General features: G+C 39.4%; 1 protein-coding gene across 6 annotated transcripts in view; it reads left to right on the forward strand.

The window, feature by feature from the left end:
- The window catches only part of bcas3 (BCAS3 microtubule associated cell migration factor), a 207,852-nt gene that overhangs the window by 91,393 nt on the left and 92,539 nt on the right, over window positions 1–23,920 (forward strand). The window contains exon 24 of one of the 6 annotated variants that reach the window (XM_053506837.1): window positions 12,102–12,135. The exons of 4 other annotated variants lie outside the window; for them this stretch is intronic. In XM_053506837.1, the coding sequence (XP_053362812.1) occupies window positions 12,102–12,106 (5 nt within the window). In that variant the 3' untranslated portion in view covers window positions 12,107–12,135. Of the gene's footprint in view, window positions 1–320; window positions 719–12,101; window positions 12,136–23,920 lie in introns of those variants that run through there. One more of the 6 variants, XM_053506835.1, reaches the window with a different exon arrangement.

The following is a 23,920-nucleotide window of genomic DNA, read 5'->3' on the forward strand; positions in this document are numbered from 1 at the left end:
AGGGAATGACGTTTCCTGCTAATATCACATAAAAAGAAGAAAGACGCTTCTGGTTAGCCGTCTGTGGCAGACCATTTTCCAACTTATTACTTTCATAACTTCAGTGTTTCAGGGACCAGGAGAAAATGTATATCTTTATGAACAGCAGGACACTAAACCCAGCCATACTTCATTTTGTTCTCTCTTTACAGTACTGTGCTTTTGCTACACTAGTGTTATATGCAGTACAGCTCTGTAATGATCTACATTACATCCCATATACCATCCTACTCTATACTCTCTCACTCACTCTCGTCTATACCACTTTATTCTGTATTCAGGGTCACGGAGGGCCTGGAGCCTATCCTTGGAGACTTATGAGGGCACGAGACGGGGTACACCCTGGAAAGGGTGCCAATCCATCACACACACACACACACACACACACACACACACACACTTACTCACATGCTCATTCACACATTATGGTCAATTTGGAAAGGCTGATTAATCTAATCCAGAAGCCTTTGGACTGTGCAAGAAAACCGGAGTACCCAGAGGAAACCCACCAAGCAGGGGAAGAACATGCAAACTCCATGCACACAGAGCCGGAAATCAATCCTGGCCGGGAATCGAACCTGGCCCCTTGAGGTACTAGGCGACAGTGCTAACCGTGTCGCCCCCCATGCTATACATCATGTACTACAGTACAGTATATAAAAAGATACATTAGAGTGCAAAGTAGCATGGTATAGTAAAGTCCAATCTTGTATGATTGTATGGACTTGTACAAAATCAAATATCATGTTATGGTTATAGAATAATACAGAATAGTACATACGCAAAGTATATAAAAATCTTTTTTTGTTGTTTTTTTTATAAGAGTATTTCAAGCAAGTGTAATTTCAAGTCTCGCCTCCTAAAAATATCTTCTAACACATTTTTGAATGTGTGTAGTGTGTAGTGTGTGTGTGTGCTCAACTAGTCCGGAGCAGCATTCTGATCATCTCCATCTCTTCTTTCTTTTTATTTAAGAGTGTGACTCTCTTGTCTCTCTCTGTGTGTCACATCTAAGTAAGCCATCCTCTTGGACACAGTCTTGCAAAGAGTGGCAGCTCAGTTCCGACATGACCCACAATTAAAAGTTTGCTGGCACCACATTGTCCCCGGCAGCTCAGCATATGCCTGCTGCTGCTGCTTACAGTCCGGAGATCACACTCTAACCAACACTGACAGCGTCTCTGTACCAGGCCACATTATCTCCCCTCAGTTATAGTCAACTTGCTTCCAGCATGCACTCTCACTCTTTAATGCACTGATTGGGCAGCTATAGTGATATTTTACACCTACGAGTAAACGCCACTTCACGAGATTGTTATAATGTGAAGTGCACATTGACAGAGCAGTTAAAAATGAATAGGGGATGAAATTGTGGAAAGCGCTCTCATACTCTCTTCAGCCCTTTTCATACTAGTTGCTTTTATGTACATAAAATGAGAATTGAATAAAGTTTTCTATTTTGTCTCCTAGTATGTTGGGTTATTATTGAATTTGTGATTTACTTTGATTGGTTAATAGTAGCTCAGATGTAAGACTTTGTTCCCATCCCATGGTTCTGTTCGTGGTTTTACGACAATGGGTTGTTGTTGAGGGATCATTGCAGAGGCCAGTTGAAAGTGATGAGAGCTGAGTTCCTCCTATGGTCGAAAGCTAAAGTGGCACGGATCCTCCAGGACATCTTTGTGTTTTCCTTCCTCTCTGCCCAGGTGTGTTAGTGAGGTGCTGCAGGTCATTTCCTGTGCAGATGAGTTTCAGTGTGGGAAGCTGATATGAGCTCACCTGGCCGGGCTGCCCACAGAGCTGTCCTTTGTTTATTCATTTTATCGCCGCAGCTTAACCCCCGGCCGCAGGCCTTCCTGGTAACGGTATCCAGGCAACAACAGGGAGGTGAGGAGCCACCGGCTCTCTCTCTCTCCACACCTGGAAATAACAGCCATTCACGCCTGTGTGTTTCCAATCAGCTCAGGAACGCCAGAAATGTCGGAGCCAGATTCCACAGACGCGTCCTCTCGGGGAGTTTGGAGCGCCATGCAGCTCTGGTTACTCCAACATTGTTGTTCATTCATTACAGCTGTAAATCAGTCTTTCGTTTTTTTTATTTATTTATTTCTCTGTCTCTCCCCTTTTCTCTGTCTCTCTGTTCTCTCTCAGACGTTGTGTTGGCCAAATTGAAGCACTCGATGCCACTGTTATAGCGTCATCAGCAAGTATAAAAAGAAAAGAAATGTTTGATTTAAAATCTGTTTTGGCAGCAAAGTATGTAAGAGATGCTCAACTGGGGCTTGTCTTTTTGCAGGCAGCTAAAGCAGACCTGACATTTCTCTTAGAGTGAGCAGTTTCTTTGTTTTCCCAGTCTGCATTTAAGCAACTCCGAGTATGTCATACAATCGTGTGTGGTTGCGTGTTTTAAGTTCTCCTCTCAACTGAGAAGTCTCAGTGCCGCCTTCTGTTGGAATGTTATCAGTAGTAAGAGAGTCTAAGTTATCACGTTCTTTGTGCACATGGCTTTAGAAGAATCCATTAATTTGACGACAAGAGCACAGGTCCAGATGTGAAATTCTCGCTTGATTTGGACTTTGCACAGATCTTATCACAGTAATTGATACCTCATTGTCTTAATGCAGGGCTGGAAAGCATCATTTTGGTGCAAACACTCCTCTCACCCCATTTTTGGAAAGGTTACAGAATGTGGGTGTATGTAATAGTTTTTAAAAAATGCGTTCATTAGTATTAAGTAGGCCTTCTGGAGCAGCTTGTGCACACATCCTACCTCGTACAGTACACACCCACACAGTATACACCCATACCCCATGTGTAAATGATGTTCCTCAGGCTGTAAGCTTTAATGCCATATAAAGAAAATATCTCTGTCGTCTGTACTAAAACTGCCCCAAAACAGACATCAGGTTTAATATTTTATCAATTTGCATCTCATTCGCATAGAGTGTCGATAAAGATTCATTCTCAGCAGAGCAAGTTCTGTACTAGCCCTAGCAGTTGCGGTGTCCTCACATGGACAGGAATGTATCCAGAAGCAATCTCCATTTGCACCATGTGCTTTCAATGTACTCCTCTGCTGCTTGCATGTTAGCATTGGTCAGGCATAAGGGCTAATTTTTTTTTCTCTTCTGCTTTGCACAAACTTGTCATATTAATTACAGCCCAGTCAGGAAAGGCTGGAAGTCGGCGGGGGTTGCCTAGGTTATTTTTGGAAGACTCAAAAAGGCTGTTGCACTCTTTCTTTCTCTCCCTCAGCTTATTGAAATGGCCCAGCAGTCAACACTCATTCTGGAGTGTGTGCGCCGCTCCTGCTCAAACAATGGCTTTGAAGTGATGGGTGAAGCCTTGCCTCGAGTCTCAGCATAGGTCCCAAGCCATTACCCTGCTTAACCAGAGTGCACGTGCATTAATGTTCCCCTACGGGCTGACCAACCGCACTTAGTATAATTATTCAACAGGCTCGCTCTCTCCTGTTTGGATAAGCACCAGGAGTGTCGGGTGGAGCTAGATGTGTTTGAACAGTTTCACTTGTATCCACACCTGGCATTTCACCAGGGAAAACATATAGCCTGGTTAAATATTAAAGTTGTGAAGATGTGCAAGCTACAAGAACATTACAACACCCTGGCCTTGAATGTGAGATGGCAAGATCTTCTCTAACACCATGATTGTATAGATTGATTAAAATGATTATATTTTTAAAGTGCTAACTATAGACAAATTTGGGATAGCAATTTAAATCTCTCTTAGTTTCTAGCCCTATACAGAATCCATGAAATATTGGCAACAGGGTTTGTTGTGAGGCTTCACCCAATAAATGCAAAGATCCTAAATAATTCGCACAGACGCAAGTAATAAATGACCTCCACCTGCTCCATGCCTCATCATCTCTGCATAAAAATGACAAAAGCATAGGAAAAAAAATCGCTTTCCTCCCCCTCGAAGAGGATGTGTCTAAAGCCCGGATATTATTCTGTGTTGTCTGTGGAGGAGGCTGAGCTGTTTCTCATAATCCAGAGTAGGACAAGTCAGGCCACACATGGATTACGTCCCCTCCTCTATCACTTTGTTTACTCATACAGGGGTGAGACACTGCAGAAGTCCTCGCACGGACCGGCTCAGGCGGCCAGGACAGGAAAATCAGGATACAATTTGGCACTTAAGGAGACTAAACGATTTCCTTCTCGCTGCTCATTTTCTACTGGGAAATGTATGCTTGGACCGAAAATTGCATCCGGAAAAATGTTTATGAAGTGTTTTTCTCCCCCCCCCCCACCTTCCAGATGAATGATTGTTCTTCTAACCTTTAACGTGGTACAGATTTCAGCTGTTTTTCCTGTCATTAACATCCTTTCTTGTACACTGTAAGCATTTTTACGTCTCCTTGTCGCCGTTTCCTTTAAAGCTTTGTTGCTTTGTCTTTCAGAGACTCGAGTTTACAGATCTCTTTCTCCGTGTAATGCCTGAGCCCTATCATGCTTGCCTGCGTCGCCCCAGCTCCGCTGCACGTGTAAACACAGCACACCACTAATTCTAGTATTTTGGCATCTCACGCCCAAATTGACTCACTTTAAACCCTCTGGCATTTTAATGTGGTCTGTAGGGAAACCTGAAACCTGTCTCCCAGCCCCTTGCTTAGTCAAACTCTGCCTATGAAGGCATTTGAAGTCTCATTTTTTCCTCCCACCGGTGAGACATTAACTGTAATGAAGTTTCTTTCTTGATTCACCCACCCCCCTCCCCCAAATCCATCCTCCACTGCTGGGAGAGTGGATTTAAATAGGGACGAACTACATCTGACTCAGACGTAACCCAGCGTCTCAGCTCCTTACACATGTTGTTGCTGGCTTTTTATGTTTTTTCCTCACGCACAATAAAGCCTGAGTTGTGCAGTTACAACTGTGAACACCAGAGCATTTCTTTATGTAGACAGCATGGACTGGGGTTCACAGTTGTGCAGTTACCAGTCCAAACTATCTACATAAACAGTTCACGCCAAGCATTTCTTTAACCATCAAAGCTATAAATATACATGTGATAGTATTCCTGAGTGAGTTAAAACACGGCCAGCTACAGCTTAAATATTATATAGCAAAGTTTTAAAAAATTGTAATTAGAAATTTTTGGACCTTTTGGAAAAGTCATAGAATGTTTTATTAACCCTAAAATTATCACCATTCATTAATTCTAACTGGCTTTTTAAAATTCTGGCCAAAAACATAAATGGAAAAAACAAAAAAATGCAGGGAATGTTTTTTTTTCTTTTTATTTTGTTTTTGTTTGTACATGCAGCCTGGAGACCCACCTGAATGTACAAACATGTCTAAATAGTGACCTTTTTATAATAGGTGGGAAAATAGTGAATCATAGATAATAGTCTCTGTAGAATCATAAATAATTTTTTTTTATTTGTGGATGAGATCCATCTATACCATGTATTCTGTTAAACAAAAAAATACAAGGCGTTTGCACAGTACTGTTCATTTTTGACTAAACATTAATAACTTAATTAACTACTTACATTAAACCTCATTGTATTTACAAAAAAAAAAATCTATAAATGGCAAAGAATTTTATTCTAGATAGCCTGCATATATGAAATACTGGATGTTTTATTTTTATTACTCCTAAAGTTTCCCATTTGTTACCTGAGCTCATTGTTCAATTAATGCAAATTTTTTTTATTTTTTCCTAGTAAAAGTGCATTATATATTCTTAAACAGTAAGAATGTTCCACACATTTCTGTAAATGTCTTTTCTTTGAGTACCAGTAAAATAAATGTATTATCTTTAACAACATTAAAAGTTTTTACACTGCCTGGCCAAAAACAGGCACATACTTTAAAATTTCATTCAATCTCCTTAAGTTTTGATACAGCGCACAATATGGTTGCCAGTTCATTTATGAAAATGATTGCTCATGCTCATACGACGACACTATCACAATCTAAGTCCTGGAATGTGCCTGTGGCATCAGGAAAAAAAAATTCCATAGATGCGATAACCTGGTCATTCAGTACATTTAGATCATAACACTGCCTATGCAAGATGAGTGCATCGCTTCATTACATTCTAACCCTGACACGCCCATCACACTGGACTAAGGTCACTGTAAATTCATCTTTTTCCAGTGCCCTAAAGTCCAGTTTTTTTAAATCCCTAGCAAATATAAACTTTTTTTCTGATTAGTCTTACTAACAAGTGGTTTTCCTTTGGCCACACACAGCTGTTTAGTCCTGATCCTTTGAGTTCTGTGTATATTGTGTGAGTTTGGAAATGCTCTTACTATTAATTTTAAACATAGCTATGGTTCTTACTGTAGATTTTTCTTACTATGCAACTTGACGACGTGTGTAGTGATGACTGTTCACAATTTTTCTTTTTTTCTGACCACATTTCTTTGACAAAGTTGACGGTTGGGCAAAATCCCTGGTGTATGTGTATGTGTATGTAGATGTGGTGTTTTGAAAAGGTTCTGGAATAAAACAGTTGTTTATAATTAATAACTATGCACATATTGTTTTTTTCAGGAAAATGCCCATTCATGCTTGTTTTTTGCAAAGTCACCATGCAAGAATGTTCGATAAGAAATATCAAGTGCAAGATCAAATGTAGGGGAAACGAATCATAATGAGTAAATAAGAGGTGTTGGTCCACAAATCAGTCCAGCAGCAGTACATAAAGAGCTGATCTTATTTATTTTGTATCAAAGGTGCATATAAATCACTCAAAGTCAGCTCTTCATCTTCAAGTTGTTTGGTGTTTGGATTAGAGACAGTCCCAGCTGCTCTGTTTAAGTGCACGGTAGCTGAATGTGATGACTGATTCATGCTCATAACAAGGAGTGTATGGTGAAAATGACAAGGCAAATACTTGAGTTTTGTTTAACCTCAATAGAAACTGGATGATACATTTTGACTGAGGCTTTATTTATAGTTGTACCAATAACCACCCACTTCTACCCAGAGGTGAGCGTCTCAGGTGTGCCAAACCGCTGCCACAGAACAATGTGTGTGTTTCTGTTTCTGTCTGTGAAGGGCTCTGTGTAATGTGTGTTCGGAATTAAGCGGTTAAGGATGTGGAGCACTGCTTTCTCGAATTTCTGATTCATTTTCTATAAATAAAGTCATGCAAGTCAGAGGTGTTGGGTCACTTACTGTAATGGCAGAGGATCTAAACAGAAGCGGGCGGTAGGTAAGTGTGGGAACGTTGAAGAATGTCTCCTCATGGTGTTTTCTTTTTAACAGCTCATTCACACAGCATATCAGAGGACACATTCAAAAGCAATTTGTTTGCTTTCTTAATTTTTTTTCTTCTCTCCTATCTCCTTTCTTGAAATAGCTTGACAGCTGCAGAGAATTGCAGTCCGGCTGTATAAAGCATGACGTGTTTTTGTGTGTGTGTGTGTGTGTGTGTGTGTGTGTGTGTGTGTGTGTGTGTGTTTTCCTCCCTCTGAACCTTGAGAAATCCCCAGTGTGTTGTGCTCTGCAGTGTTTCAGAATGCTCTTTTCAAACATCTGGAAATCAGCATGGTTCAGTCTCTCCACAACATGCAAGTGCTTTCACTTGATTATATTATCTGTTAAAGTTTTTTTTTTTCTTTTTTTCCCCCTCCTGGCCTTTAAAAAATAGGAAAGCGGAATGTGACCCCTCCTCTGTCGAGGGGTCAAGTGGTGATTGCTGATGTTGTCTGCCCTAAACACATGTTTAGCTCTGCTTTGCTCAGCCAGTCGCCTAAAAGTTTGGGAACCATTAAAGAACTTCCTAAACCAGTTCCGGAGTCTGGCTTGTGGATTGGGTAAGAAGGGAACTGATTGAGCTCTGTGTGTGTGTGTGTGTGTGTTGTGTGTGTGTGTGTTGTGTGTGTGTGTTGTGTGTGTGTGTGTGTGTGTGTGTCTTGGGTGTGTCTGTAATTTTTTCCTGGCTTATTCTCCATATGAGCATTGTGTGTGTACGTGTGTGTGTGAATGTGTGTGTGTTGTAATTGCTTCAGCGTGCCGGTGTGCGACAGGAAGGATGAGTCGCTGGTTGCCGCTTCTCCTTAACACAGGGGAATATTTGTCTGGCGGCTGGTTCAGGCGCGGCATAACTCACGCGAGGCAGCTCCAGACAGGAAACGCCACGGTGAGCTCTGTTATGATAGAGGATAGCTCGGAGGATGAGCTGTGAACTTTACATGCACGCAGAGCCACTGAGCTGACCACCACCTGAGGGCCCGGCAGCTCCGGCAGGAAATGAAAGGATCATTTAGTTTGGGCCAGAAGAGACGAGTTAAAAGCGCGTGAGAAGGACGGGAAAGGGGATGAGTTTTTGAGGAGATGTACAGACACCCTGGTGTAATCCAGACCAAACAAACAAACAAACATAATAATAATATTAACACATCTCTCACACAATTTTTTTTGCCTTTTCTTTTCTCTTGCCTTGCATGTCAGAGTTGTCAAGCCTGGTTTATACTCACTTACAAATAGTGCTCGGAAAAGTGGAGGGGACTTTGACTCCAGCTGTGACGTCGCAAACATGTATAGGTGAAGGGTGTCCAAGACACAGTTTTATTAGGCTGTTACAATATATTTCCCAGTAGTGACACAAGCAAATCATTCTTCTTATAGTCAAGCAGGAGATGAATGTGTTATTTCTTCCTTAAAGTTGGTCTATTTCAGGCACCTGACTGGGTGTGCAGCGTGATTAGAATTTGTGGCCACCTGCTTTTCAAATAATCAAATAAGCCAGGATGTCTTAGTGTTTCAACATGCTTGTTAAACAAGTCACACACTCATTTGAATGTGGGCATGTCACTGTGGTTTTATGCTTAGCTTATAATTATCCAGGTGCACAACCCATTGACATTAATACAATACATAATACAATAATGTGCTGATGTTGATATATGACTATTTGATTTTGGTGGATTTGACGTCACAGACTGATAGTGAAAGTAATTTTTCCATAATTGTTTTTTTTTCTATATAAATACCTATATGTGAATTGATGATACTTTTGAAGCAATAATGTATTGGGGTGGTTTATATATATTGGGGTAATATTGTTTATTAACACAGAGTCATCAATTATAGTTGATTTTCTGTGCATTTCAAGCGATTGATTATGAAAAATGGCAATTGATTTTAATAGTAAAGCACTCCATGTTACCTGCATTTTATTAATTAATTTTTTTCTTATATGCAGCACTACACTGCTGTGTAGCGATAACGTCATGCATACAGTATAATGCCGATAAATGCACATGCCTAATAAAATGGTTGTGTATGACTAACCAGAACTAGCCATTTAGCTAACTAGGTGCTAGTCCATGGCTAACCAGGAAGGAGCAGAGTACTTTTATTAGTACTTAAATACTCTGTAATTTTGAGTTACATACAAGCTTATACAATTTTAATTTAGGGTTTACTTATACAAGTTTAATTTTATTGGGTTTGCAGAAGTTTCATACGCTGAAACTTAGGTTTTGTAAGGAATGAGGGTTGTTAAAGTTGTCATGTTAACATTCAGGGTGACAAACTTCATGGTTACTGTGCAGAGCAGGAAATGTTTTAACGACCAACACCTATTATAAGGTACTTGTACACATCACAATTAAGCCTTTTTTTGATGCACAGACCTTAAAGCTATCAAAGAAACTTTGTACTGTGCGATTAAATCAAATTATCAGTCATTGACTGATTTACTCGAACCAATAAATGATTATGGAATATTTACCGGCTCCCATCACCAGTAGTATAGATTTGTAAAATGAATGAAAGAAAAGTCAACAGCTTCAACCAATCAGATTTAACAGTTTAACAGTGCTATGATTCAAATATCATTCATCCAAAGCTGTGTATATCTTGATGGTTTATACAATCTTAATTTAAATCAGTGGGTTTCTATTTCTGCTATTAATTTTCTATTCTTAATTTTTAATTTTCTATTCTTATTCTTAATTTTCTAAGAAAATTTTTTTTTTTAATATTCTAAATTTTCTGGAATGACCGGTCAGGGACTGTTTTAACGGATCCATGTTGATTACAATTAAAATGCTTGTAAGTCTTGCTTAGAAAGAGCACTAAAAACTACCAAAGACGGCAACAAAACAAAACGTTCAGCTATTGTTACTTGCTTTTCAATCCCCATGATGGACATTTTTGATGGACAGCCTTCAAAGGCCTTTTTTTTTAAATAATAAACATATTAAACTTTTAATTTCTTTCTCAAGCCTTTCTTTAACTAGGTTTTTACAAATCATAATTAAGGAAGTGGTGGAAGTGTTTGTGATTTGTAGATGTATGGCCATGTTGCCCAAAGCTGGTGTGAGATAAGCTGTTGGGCTGGTGACAGATTTGTGCCACACTTCAAAATGCCTGGGTTTCCCTTCAGGCTTAATACAGTCGTGGCCAACAGTTTTGAGAATTACATAAATATTGGAAATTGGAAAAGTTGTTGCTTAAGTTTTTATAGTAGCAATTTGCATATACTCCAGAATGTTATGAAGAGTGATCAGATGAATTGCATAGTCCTTCTTTGCCATGAAAATTAACTTAATCCCAAAAAAGCCTTTCCATTGCATTTCAATGCTGTCATTAAAGGACCTGCTGAGATCATTTCAGTAATCGTCTTCTTAACTCAGGTGAGAATGTTGACGAGCACAAGGCTGGAGATCATTATGTCAGGCTGATTGGGTTAGAATGGCAGACTTGACATGTTAAAAGGAGGGTGATGCTTGAAATCATTGTTCCTTCATTGTTAACCATGGTGACCTGCAAAGAAACGTGTGCAACCATCATTGCATTGCATAAAAACGGCTTCACAGGCAAGGATATTGTGGCTACTAAGATTGCACCAAAATCAACTTATAGGATTATCAATTTATAGGATCATCAAGAACTTCAAGGAAAGAAGTTCAATTCTTGTTAAGAAGGCTTCGGGGGGTCCAAGAAAGTCCAGCAAGCGCCAGGATCGTCTCCTAAAGAGGATTCAGCTGCGGGATCGGAGTGCGACCAGTGCAGAGCTTGCTCAGGAATGGCAGCAGGCAGGTGTGAGCGCATCTGCACGCACAGTGAGGCGAATACTTTTGGAAGATGGCCTGGTGTCAAGAAGGGCAGCAAAGAAGACACTTCTCTCCAAAAAAAACATCAGGGACAGATTGATTTTCTGCAGAAAGTATGGTGAATAGACTGCTGAGGACTGGGGGAAAGTCATATTCTCCGATGAAGCCTCTTTCCGATTGTTTGGGGCATCTGGAAAATGGCTTGTCCGGAAAAGAAAAGGTGAGCGCTACCATCAGTCCTGTGTCATGCCAACAGTAAAGCATCCTGAGACCATTCATGTGTGGGGTTGCTTCTCAACCAAGGGAGTGGGCTTACTCACAATTTTGCCCAAAAACACAGCCATGAATAAAGAATGGTACCAAAACACCCTCCAACAGCAACTTCTTCCAATAATCCAACAACAGTTTGGTGAAGAACAATGCATTTTCCAGCACGATGGAAAAAAAAATAAGGCAAAAGTGATAACTAAGTGGCTCAGGGACCAAAACGTTGAAATTTTGGATCCATGCCCTGGAAACTCCCCAGATCTTAATCCCATTGAGAATTTGTGGTCAATCCTCAAGAGGCGGGTGGACAAACAAAAACCCACTAATTCTGACAAACTCCAAGAAGTGATTATGTAAGAATGGGTTGCTATCAGTCAGGATTTGGCCCAGAAGTTGATTGAGAGCATGCCCAGTCGAATTGCAGAGGTCCTGAAAAAGAAGGCACTGCAAATACTGACTCTTTGCATAAATGTCTCGTAATTGTCGATAAAAGCCTTTGAAACTTATGAAGTAATTATATTTCAGTACATCACAGAAACAACTGAAACAAAGATCTAAAAGCAGTTTAGCAGCAAACTTTGTGAAAACTAATATTTGTGTCATTCTCAAAACTTTGGACCACGACTGTACAGCGTTTTCCTGATGGTCTGCCATTGCTTGTGTTGCTTTCATTTTTTTAAATATCTTTTACGTAGATTTTTGAATGTTTCTCACTTTATTTTCATAATCTTTCTCCACACCCATCTAGAGTGAGCACAGAAGGAGCAAACATTTAAGACTGGGAAGCATAAGTACTCTTATTCTGTCTGGACTCATCACCTGATACTTCTTCTGGCCCCACATGCGGCAGCTTAGCCTCTGGTTAAAGATGGCCGAGAGAACAGAGCAAGCAAATGAATGCTTCACTTGTGCCGCTCAGCACTTCCTGCTCAGACATGAATGCCAGTATTGCATTTAGATTTTGGGAATGCTGATGGTGGTTTGGATAGAATGACTGAAGGAGGCTGATAATGCCTGGAGGCTCCTTCCTGAGTGTTAGCCTTGCTTATCCTACCCATAGACAGGAAAGCTGTGGGGCAGGAAGAACACAGGGGCACCTGTCTAGTATATATCAAGTCCACATGTTGTATACAACTTGTGCATGTTTAGATTTTTTTTTTGTTAGGTATTCTTACATATAAGATGTTTTGTATAAATATTTGTGTAATATGTTACTATATCTTATACACATGCAATCCATACAGAATGTTTTTAAGGAATAGTTTACATTTTCCCTAATCACACAATTTCTCCTAGACATTTAGCCAAGACTTTGCACTGAAAGTACAAGGCTAATCTGTCTACCTGTGCCTTACACAATATTTTCTTTAAATGCATGATTATTTTTTCCTATTAGGTGCAGAATTAATGCCATCCTTGGGGGGGAAAAAAGACTTTTCCAGTTAGGTTATAAAAATGTATTCAGAATATCATGTGCAACAACCAAATAAATTGACATCATAGTACAATTTGCTTTTAATTCCAGGATTTTGAATAACATGAACATTCATTATGAAACTTAAAGCATGTCAAAGATGAATGTTTATTCTGTAGCTATTGTCATTGTCCCTTAGCTGTTCCTGTTTTTACAATTCCCTCCACCTCATCTATTTCACATAAATTTTCCGCATGCACACAATCCCTCAATTGTCCAGTATCTCCATTATTGGTCAAAGAAAGATAAATAAAATATTTTTACCAAGAAAGCCGAACCAATTTTCTCTTCTAATTCTTAGCCTGGAATCTTTAGCATTTAGACTTGCAATCTTTTGGTGTTAGTGTGAATGCTTTTCTGCTGTACCCCTTAGAAACCCTCGGTAGCTACATGAGATGTCAAACTCCATTTGTCACCACACTGTGTAGAATGAGATTTGGTAAAAACAGGCTCCAGCACTTTAGTGCCTATGCAATCTCCATGTGTTGCTGTGCTGCCACTGTTTCCACAGTCGTGCTTACAAAAGACCCAAGTCCTGTCTTTTGGGAAAAACACCATGCCAGTGCAGCACTGTGGCAACAGGCATAAGGGTACTGAACTGACAGGCTGTCGAGCATGGCGACACATACTGTTAGCCGCATCTAATTTGGATGAACAGGCTGTTGTTTAGTTGAGCCCTAAACTTTTTCAACAAGAAAGTGGGTGCCCCCACCATACACACCTGTCAGTACTCAAACCAGCTTTCATTTCCCCTTTAAATAAGAGCATGGAGGGGTGCTGTCCAAATACCTTTTCTGAACTCACACTGCAGTATGCACTCATGAGAGCGAACGGCTATTGCAAAAAATAAATATTAATTAATAAGTGTGTGTGTGTATTGCCAAAAGAACTCGAATAAGTATTCATCTGCCAAATGTCTAAATGTATTCGCTCGCCTGCCTTCAAATGCATATGAACATGAGTAACATCTAATTCTTAATCCATGAAGTTTAATATGATATTGGCCTACCCTTTGCAGATTTGTCTTTTCCAGGAAGACTTTCCACAATGTTTATGAGTGTGTTTATGGGAATTTTTGACCAATCTTCTTTGTGAGGTCAGACAATGATTCTGGATGAGAAGGCCTGACTCACACGCCGCTCTAATCCATCCCAAAGGTGTTCTATTAGGTTGAGGTCAGGACTCAAGTCAGCTAAGTTCTTCTGCACCAAATTTGCTCCTCCATGTCTTCATGGACCTTGCTTTGTGCACTGGTGTGGAGTCATGTTGGAACAGGAGGGGGTCATCCCTAAACTATTCCCACAGAGTTGGGAGCATAAAATTGTCCAAAATGTCTTGGTATGTTGAAGCACTAAGAGGTCCTTTCACTGGGGTCGAGCCCAACTCCTAAAAAACAGCCCCTACACCAGTACTGCACACCAGTGCACAAAGCACAGACGTGGATGAGCGAGTTTGGTGTGGAAGAATTTAACTGATTTGAGTCCTAACCTCAACCTGGTAGAATACCTTTAAGAACTTCTCTCTGGCTTTTGGTGTTCCACAAACTTACATGGTAAAAGGTTTTATGCAGAGCGTTAATTAACCCATAACAGTTTTCCTTCTTGTTTTATCTTTGTTGTTTTCGCCCTCTTTGTTGCTTCCCTCTTTGAAGGACTCTTTACAGATAAGTTCCAGCAGTAAGTAATGTGCCAGTCCTCCCTGTGAGACTGTTGCTTTTTATCCTTGACCCTTTGGCATAATCTCACTGGCAGTTCCAGTTCAGTTCACTGTTTAGTATCTTGGATCCACTCAATTGATCCCTGGCTTTTTATTTATGGTAGTGAAAAGACTAGAAATTTGATGTAAGTAAAAGAAAGATTTTGTTCATGCATCAGAACTTGCTTTTTCGATGATATATTTATGTTTCATACACTGGAGAACCCAAACCAGTGCCTGAACATTTTCTGTCTGCCTGTCTGTTTGTCCAACCAGATTATGTCATAGCATCCCGCAAAACTGGCTGGACAGAATTAAATTAAACATTTGCGGTAATTAGATATCTGCTTTAAGTTTAACCTGAGCCATAAATGACATCAAAATGTAGAGCAATTGATATATAAGATTGTCACAGCATCCATACATTAAATTTTTTTTTTTTTTTTTTACTATTTCAATGCTTTTGCTCTCGAGCTGGTTGTGGCTATACACATCACTCAGCTGAGCCAATCAATGCAACAGTTTTCCATGACAGAGTATGTGGAAGACACAGAAGCGACAAAATGAACAAAGAAACAGAATCAAAGATGCGACACAGCATAGCTTGCTCCAAAAAAAAAAGAGACATTAACAGAACTTATAAAAACTTTTATAACTAGACTTATAGACTATAAGTAGACTTTTAAGATGTATGGACAGATCAATGTATGTTTTTTTAATACGTTCTAAAATTTTGGTGCTAATAAAAAGTGGTAATGTGATCATTATGAAAAAAAATCCATCTCATTAGAACAAACATATCTGCAGCAGTCTGAGGTGATCCATGTAAAATACTCAAACTGGCTGCTCAGTTTTATGTACTAAATTCCCCCATACCACACATAATCGCTATAAAAAAATATCTTTTAAAACATCATTTAACACACAAAATTGGCTGAACAAAATTTAATGGAACTTTTGCAGTACTTAGATATCCTGCACCATAAATAAAATCAAATTGTTGAGTAAAAGCAATATTATGAAAATTTTGATTAGACCAGATTTAATAATCAACTTTAAATTAAGCTTCTAATAAGCTACTTGCTTAATGTAAACAAACACTTGCACCAGTGGATGTAAATTAAAAAAGCTAAACTGAATATTTTTAGTGGGATTAGTAAATATTTTCACTGCTAAAATAACAGCACTGAAGTGGTATAAGTGGATTTTAATGTGCTGGAGTCGCTTTAAGACAATTTTATCTGATAGAAAACATTATCCGATAAGAAAACTTTATCTGATCTACTTTTAATTTTTTTTTAACTGTGATTCATTTACATTTCAGAATTTGGCAGATGCTCTTATTCAGAGCATTTGCCAAATGATGCTTTTTTAAAAATGTATTTATTTTTAGCTCATTATTATACATCTAAGCAGTTGAGGGCATTGCACAAGGGGTTGGGGTTTGATCCCAGGACCTTCCGGAACATAGTCCAATGCCTTAACCACTGAGCTACCCCTACTCTCCAATCACCAAACAAGGAGTGTATTTGGCTGATGATGAAAGAAGTACAACTTAGCATAAACAAGGTGTAAGATATTCAACCTTTAAAAAAATTACCTGAAATAATATCACTGATTACATTAAGGCTGATCAGAATATTTTTAGCTTTAACTTTAACTATTGCTAAAATCTCTTTCCCTCTCACTGACAGGTCAGGTACTGACGCTAGTAAACCGTGACTAAAGATGTAATTATAGAATAAAATGCATAATTCAAGAATGAATTAAATGTCCAAGCCTTCTCAAAGTTGCAGATTTAGAATGAAAATCTGAGTTAATGGAATGTCACAGATAGAGGTAGGGGATAATGTATTGAGCGTACTTAATGTCCTTGACACCTTTTGTTTTTACCAGTCACATCTTAACCACAAACATTAAAGGATGTTTAAACATGTGTACAATGCACAGTAAGAGCAGTTTGCTTCCCAGTATAACAGAAAATTAGGCCAATACAAACTATCCTGATTGGTTCTCTTGCTTCTGGCAAGCTGCCCTCCAGCACCACGTCTCAGCTTCATCTCACACACTGTGAGTGTTTTATTTTGCGAAGTAGAAAAGTTTAAACTATGGAAGTTTTTCACACAAACTGGATCCCCCACAATCTTTTTGATTTGAGCTTAAGCTCTAATTGCAGAGTTTGTTTTCCAGTGGCTACTGTGGAAAAGGTCACAACAACCAAAGAGATGTGTCTATTAAAGCGCGACTGATCTGACCCTGTTGTTTAGAGGGTGTGAATTGAGGCACAAAAACGTGGCTAACCCTTCTAGCCCCAGTGATCTTAACAAACGCCTGTAAGAGTACACTGAGGCCCGGTTTAAGATCTGGCGCCGGCTTCTCCAGTCACCCTGCATCACCATCAAGCCAGCCACTAATTACAAAGAGGTTTAAAGATGCATTAGATAAATGTCATTTCACCACACAACCCTGAACGGGCATTTCCTAGGCCCGACACTATTAGCATCACTGGCCACTGGAGCCTCATTAAAATACATGGTACACAGCTTAATTCATACTTACATAGCAGAACCAGGTCAAACACATACATACTGTAAAGAAGTGTGAAGCTTGTCATCTGTCTTTGGCTCTAATGGTCTTTGGTGGAGGATGAGGCACTCGTATGTTCTGCTCCTGCTGTTGTCTCACTCTCGTATTAAATTAAATCTTTGTCATGGACACATAACACAATTCTTGATGAGGGATTAAAAATACACACGTTTCTCATTTTTGCAATGTCTATTATATACTGTGTAAATCAACAGTTATTTTATAATAATAGATGATTTACACAATGTATTTTAGTGTACAACTTATAGTACTAAATCCTTTTTACTCTTTGTATTCATTATATAAATGCCAAGTATAAATCAGTGTAATTTAAGTCACCTGACCTACACAATAGTTACACCTAGAGTTGGAGGAGTTCTTTCACATCCTAGTGGGTCTTATTTGTCCATCGATCTCCAATCCACCACAATCCTCATCACCAGTACACCAAAACATCATCCTCTGTGATAATATTGTTGTAAAATATGCAAGAAACAACACTTGACATGAGGTAGTTTCTGATTGGTTCAGTAAATTAGCTGGCATTACTGTTTTAAGTCTTGTAGAAGTAGTTATGTGTAAAGGTCGATGACATGCTGAGTTTCTCATCAGTGTTTGCTTTTTGTCTTCTAACTCTGTTTCTTTTTTAAGTCATTAATTCGATCATGGAAATCATCGACTGTATGTGGGTAATTAGAGTTCCTAGAACAACATAATTGGCTATTAAAGAATTTGCAGTTGGCTGGGTTCTCACCACAACTCGCATGCCGTTCTGTCTCTACCTCATATCTATCTAGTCAAATAATTAATAATAATGCTGTATGTATTCGTAATGCCATATTTAACAAAAATACCCTTGCATATTAATACACCCTAATCAGTAATAACAGAGTAAAATGTATTCGAATAAATGGTTAAAAAAAACTTAAATTCATACGGAATTTCATTTCTGTGTATAGAAAAGGCCTAGCCAAGTTCTGGCCTCTGCATTTCTTTAAAGTCAGGACCTTTGCTTGGGGTAGTAAATTAGCAAAAGCATCATATTGCTGTTTTCTTTCCGTAAAAAAAAAAAAAACACCACACTTGCATACTTCTTGATTATTTTTGCTTTGAAGCAATGCAGAAGTCTGCCAGCTGTCTGGGAAATTAGAGCAGGCCAAATCTAGCGCATTAGTGCCTGAGGTTCAGAGCAGAGGCTCAAAGCTGGAGGAAGAGCTCCCCGAAAGCCACTCTGATGCACGACAGACTCATGGCCTAATGAAATATTTCAGTTCCCAACACCCGTGTGCTGTAGAACCTGCACTTGACATCGCTCCTGAACTCGCAGCTTTGCTTGCGTTGTTCGTGTTATTGAGAATCTGTGGTAGGATGTAGTTTGTAATTGGATACAGATGTTTCTGAAGCAGATCAGCCAGACTGTTATTCTAGTCTATGCTGAGTACTTTTTTCCCTTTCTCCATTCCAAGCTCACTTTTAATGTTTCCCAAAATTCCAAGACCTAATACAGTTTTATGTGGTCTTTAGTCGCACAGTAACTAAGATGGAAAGGTGAAGTTTTTAAGCTCTTAACCGTTTTGGGAGAGTCATTTTTGTTGGCCCAAGTAAGCTTTGCTCTAGTTTTACTAGCCAGCTGTTCTGTGCATTGTTATTATTTTTCTTACAACTGCGTTTTATCATTTCTATTTGAGTGTGTACTACTGTATATCGAAATGGGGATTTCAAGGTCTGTTCCTGATGACTACACATGCTTTCTCACGTCTTTTTGAAAACTTGACTAATGTTAGTTTAATCGATTGGCCGTACTGTGAAAAATTGCTGCTACGTGCAAATCGGAGTACGGCACCAGGACCACACGATGTTTTCAAAATTCCACCAATGATGAAGTGATGATTCAGTATCCCATTTAAACATCATCTTAAATCATATTGATTAGTCCAGAAGTGGTATTATGTTGATGAAGGGCGGAAAAGCTGGCATTTAAAGTCACACATCACAGACACACACACACACACACACACACACACACACACACACACACACACACCCAGACACACATATCCATTCTCTCTCTTCTCTCTCTCTTTCTCTCTCTCTCTAAGGGGAATTCCCCACACAGATGTAACCAAACTTACTTCTTTGATCTCTTATGAGCACTTCAATTATTGCGAGGCTAGAACTGGGCTCCATTCAACTGTGGTGTGCGGTGGAGCAAGAAAAATTTCCTCCTTTTCCATCCTCAAATGATTAATTTAGCAGTTCACGCCGGGAAGACTCCACCAATAATATAAAGTGAGTATCGCCTCGGCACTTCCAGCATTGCAAAGGAAAAAAAAAAAAAGACCCTGTCGCAGATACTGCCGAGGTTTCAAACACACTATTGCGGTTAGCAGAGCGCAGGGGTGTATGGAAGTGCCGAACTCAAAGCCATATTGTGCAAGTCAGTCCCGTTTCATCAAAGTTAAATTGGTCCGTCTTTAAAGTGGAGTAAAGGCTTAAATTAGTGGCAGGATTTTTAACCCAATATGTGGGACACCCTTAAATCCATGTGTTTGGGAGCCAGGACGTGCCTTTCATGAAGGTCAAATGTTGCACAGCACACATCACACGTGACTAACACAGGAAAAAACACATTCTAAAATAATTGGGAAAGCCCATGTAAATGAGCTGCGTGAGACTCTCAGACTAAACTTTGATTGCATTCAGTCAGTACATCTGTCAAAACGAAGAAAAAAAAAGGAAAACATCATATAGGGTGGTTGTTTTGCCTGAAAATAGGTTTAAACAAATAGGCTGTCTTGTGATTAGGTATAATAACACTAGTGTTTCTAACACTGGAACAACATTACCTTTTTCTTCTGGGTAAGCCTGGGAACTTTGACAAGACAAACACCACACCAAACTGAGCATTCAGCTGATTCTAGTTGCTGAGCTCAGTAATGAAACCTCAAAAGACAATCTTCTACTTTAGGTCTGGTCCAAACCATTGGTCAAAATGTCAGACTAAAAAAATCTAAGAAAATAATGAATGGACATAAAGTATTGTATATCCTTTGAAGCTGACCTGTATTGGTATTTAAATTGACAGGAAATCAAACTTTAGCTGATCAAATTCTTAATCAGTAATAATGATTTCCTACAGCTAGGAAGGATGAGGGCGAGGATGAGCTTCTGAGAGGAAATCTGCCCTCTTTAATCATTCATGATTGCCTAATGGCACATTGATTGACAGGTAAAAGAGGAAATGCCATCTTTCTCAGTCAGAATTGTTCTTCGATCGTATCAATCTGACGACAATGCAAATGCTTCTCTGTTGGGCCAAGATTTCTTGTTATTATCAATACTTATTTAGTTAAGAACTGCTGTAAAGCAGAACCTCCGGAAATATTTTCATTGCCATCACAGTAAAAATATGGTATCGTATTGCAGTGATGCTGCATTAAAGTTAGTTGGTAGACCAAATCTAGCACCGTTTTGGCTTTGGCTTTTAAAGAAAGGAAATGCTAATGATGTTTCCTTCTATTCTCAGTTACTTCAGTTTCCACCTTCAATTTAGAAGCTGTTTGTGGTCTCTGGAGCTGAAAGTTATAACTTCACATTTCCACAAAGTAACATTAAACTAATTTTTTTAATACAAGGTTTTAACATCTGGAACGCCCGACCACGTAAGTGAATTAGCACATAGTGTGTTAGGTGGACTTTATGGCTCAAAATTCTTTTTCAGGTTTTTCCAGCGAGACTGGTCTTTTTCACTCACACTCCCGGAGAGCAACGTCTTTGCCACTCAGGATGCCTCAGTGACAGTGGCGTTTTCTTCACTCTTCATTACTCCAGTGGAAAATCTTTCTGTCAACACTTAATGCCTCCTACCCCCTGCTTATTGAACAATTTTCCTTGTGAAATTCTCGTCCCCAGTCAGTCCGTCTCTCTTTTTCTTTCTCTCTTGTTGTGGGTTATCTTCATCTGTCCTGACAGCTCTGTGCCTCATCACCAGCTATACGAAATGACAGCTCACATCCTGGGGCTACAGCAAGAGCTGTTTACTGAGAAAGAGCAACACACATTCTCTCTAACAAATTCTCCCCCACCCCCTATGTGTGTGCATAGACACACAGTCTCTTTCACACAGTATCTCTCACACACACACACGCACACAATCACGCCTCCATCCTGAACTTAATTCAGAGATGCTTTTGCTCTAGTTCTTCGTCGGCACTGTGGGGGCATGTGCGTGGCTGTGGCAGGCTTTACAATCCGCCCGTCAGATTGACGCAGGAGCCACGGTTTCATCATGTGCTGCCGAAGTTCACCCAAGACAGCCACAAAGGTTTCACACAACTCGTTAAAGAAATGCTGTATACATATAAATAAAAATAAAACTGTTAATGTGATGAGTAAAATCACTATTTCAGTGATGGTCAGTACAAGACCTCATGAGAAAAAATTATATTTGTCCAGTTCATCTAAGTGTTTAGTTGGATGCATAGGAACTTCATAGTAGCAGATTAATTTTTTTGTATGTTATAAAAAAATTCAGTGTAACATAAAATGCTGACAATTTATGCTGACACTCACTTTTGACACATTCTTCACATTTCTGCTTTTAGTATTCAATTGGAGGATTAACCTACAACAATACACCAAGCACACAAATGTGGCGCCGTTCTGATAACTTAGAAAGCCTGCGACATATTGACGTTACAGTCGTCTGAGGCAGCAAAGTATCGAACAACTCTTTACTGCCATCCAGCTCTTGTTTATGCTTCCAATAATTTGCTTTCCACCAATAACTGCATAAAAATCAAATGAAATCACAAAACCCCATATGCAAACTAATGTCACAACGAATGTCATCGCTGTTCCACTGTTTTAGGTCAGGTTTTTATTATTATTATTATTATTATTATTATTACAGTTATGTAATGTATGCAGATTGTTATGGACAAATCAGGCTTAGTAATGATGGCTTGAAGACAAACAAAAGTAATAACAACATGACTTACCAACTGAGCAACAAGGCTTACTCCATTAATTATGAGACATCAATCAGTTGTTATCTCTCAAAATATCACTGGAACTTAACTTGAGGTTATAACATGAACAGCAACACCATAGATTGGCTAAAAGTTCCGCTGGACTGTTTCTGCTTGTTTACATAATCTAAAAATGTGCATTTAGTTCGACTTATTAATAGTATTCAGGGTAGGCGCTAATAGCTGCCAACCCTCATTGGTGCTGCTATATCATTAGCTTAATAAGCCCCTTTCACACAAAAATCACAGTGTTAGTGTCAAGTGTGATATAAAATATTACTCACACCTGAAGAGTCACACAACACACACCCACACACACCCACACACCAAATATGTATTTACTGTAGCCACGGCTAATAGAGAGTATGTGTCTTGCAGTGCAAATTTACTTGCAAATTTACATCACAGTCCTGAATTCTTGTGTTCTTTTAAAATGCCAGGGTTCAGTTCCCACCCAACTCCAGTCACTGGCTGCAAGGCCGGTCTCAAGCACGGGTAAAACGGGACAGTTGCAGCAGGAAGAACATCCTGCATAAAACCTATTTTTAAGTTCAGATGGTCCGCTATGGCGACTTCTTAATGAAAGCAGCTAAAAGATTAACAACAATGACGTCTCGCTACGCTGAGATGTAGCTCAGTGGTTAAGGCAATGGACTATGGTTCAGAAGGTCCCAGGTTCAAATCCCACAACCACCTAGTTGTCCCTGTTGGGCCCTTTAGCAATGCCCTTAACCCTCAAATGTATACTGAGATGAAAATTTAAGTCCCCTGGATAAGGGTAAAAATGCCTACATTTAAATTACAATTAATTAAAAGTTATTGTAGAAAAAAAGCATACAGTAAATAAATTAATAAATTAAAAAATCAATGTAAATCAATTTTGTGTGTTTTGGAAGATAATAAAAAATCAAAAATTTTAAAAATCCATTATGTTAATAAACAAAGTAATTTAGTAGTCATAATAGTAGTAATAATATAATTTTTTTGTGTTTTTCTGATGTTAAGTGATATTTATCATGTAAAATCATCTAGCTCATATCGGTTCTGTCCTCATTGGACTAGCCACAGGCTGCCACTGGTCATAAGTAAGCAATTCTGATAGCCAATCTAACTGGAGCGTCTGAGTAGAGAGCATCTGAGGAGAGAGCGTCTGTGAGAAGTTTGAGAGTGTCTTGGGACCTCATGAAAATCAAAAACAAATCTGCAGGAGCACTGCGGTTTAACCTACAGGCGCAGTGGCCTTTGAAGTGGAGGGCAACGTTGTTAATTGTCAGCGCTAGCTTAGCAAAAGGTGGTAACAATTTAACAGGACTGCATGGCAGCAGGGTGCTGGATGCGTATCAGGTGTTTGCAGGCGTCGTGCGCTGTGCAGCACAGAGGAAGCCGCTCCAGAGATGAGAAAGAGGCCGACTTAACAACCAGTAATTCTTTGTTTGCGCTGCCAATCGTGCCATAATTGGGTGGGAGGTGAACAGCAGCTTTGTGATTGGACAGCTGGACCAGTTACCGCTGCTATTTTTACTGAATGCTACCAGACCAAGCAGCATCTCCGTGCTCTACCTTAAGCATACTTGGTATTACCAGAAATTTCTTTCTGATGCACCAACCGGGTTCAAATGGGGCAAAGCGGTGAGCTTTCGTGGCTCAGAGGCATCTCTGAGTAAACAAGCGAGAGTTCAGAGCGGCCTGCTGTCAGAGACGTTCCCAATACGTTTCCCTGAACCATGGCACTTGAAAGGCATTTTGAATCTTTGGAACATTCTCCGCCCTTTCAAGTGTCTG

Source organism: Clarias gariepinus, chromosome 11 (genome assembly GCF_024256425.1).
Source record: "Clarias gariepinus isolate MV-2021 ecotype Netherlands chromosome 11, CGAR_prim_01v2, whole genome shotgun sequence".
NCBI lineage: Eukaryota > Metazoa > Chordata > Actinopteri > Siluriformes > Clariidae > Clarias > Clarias gariepinus.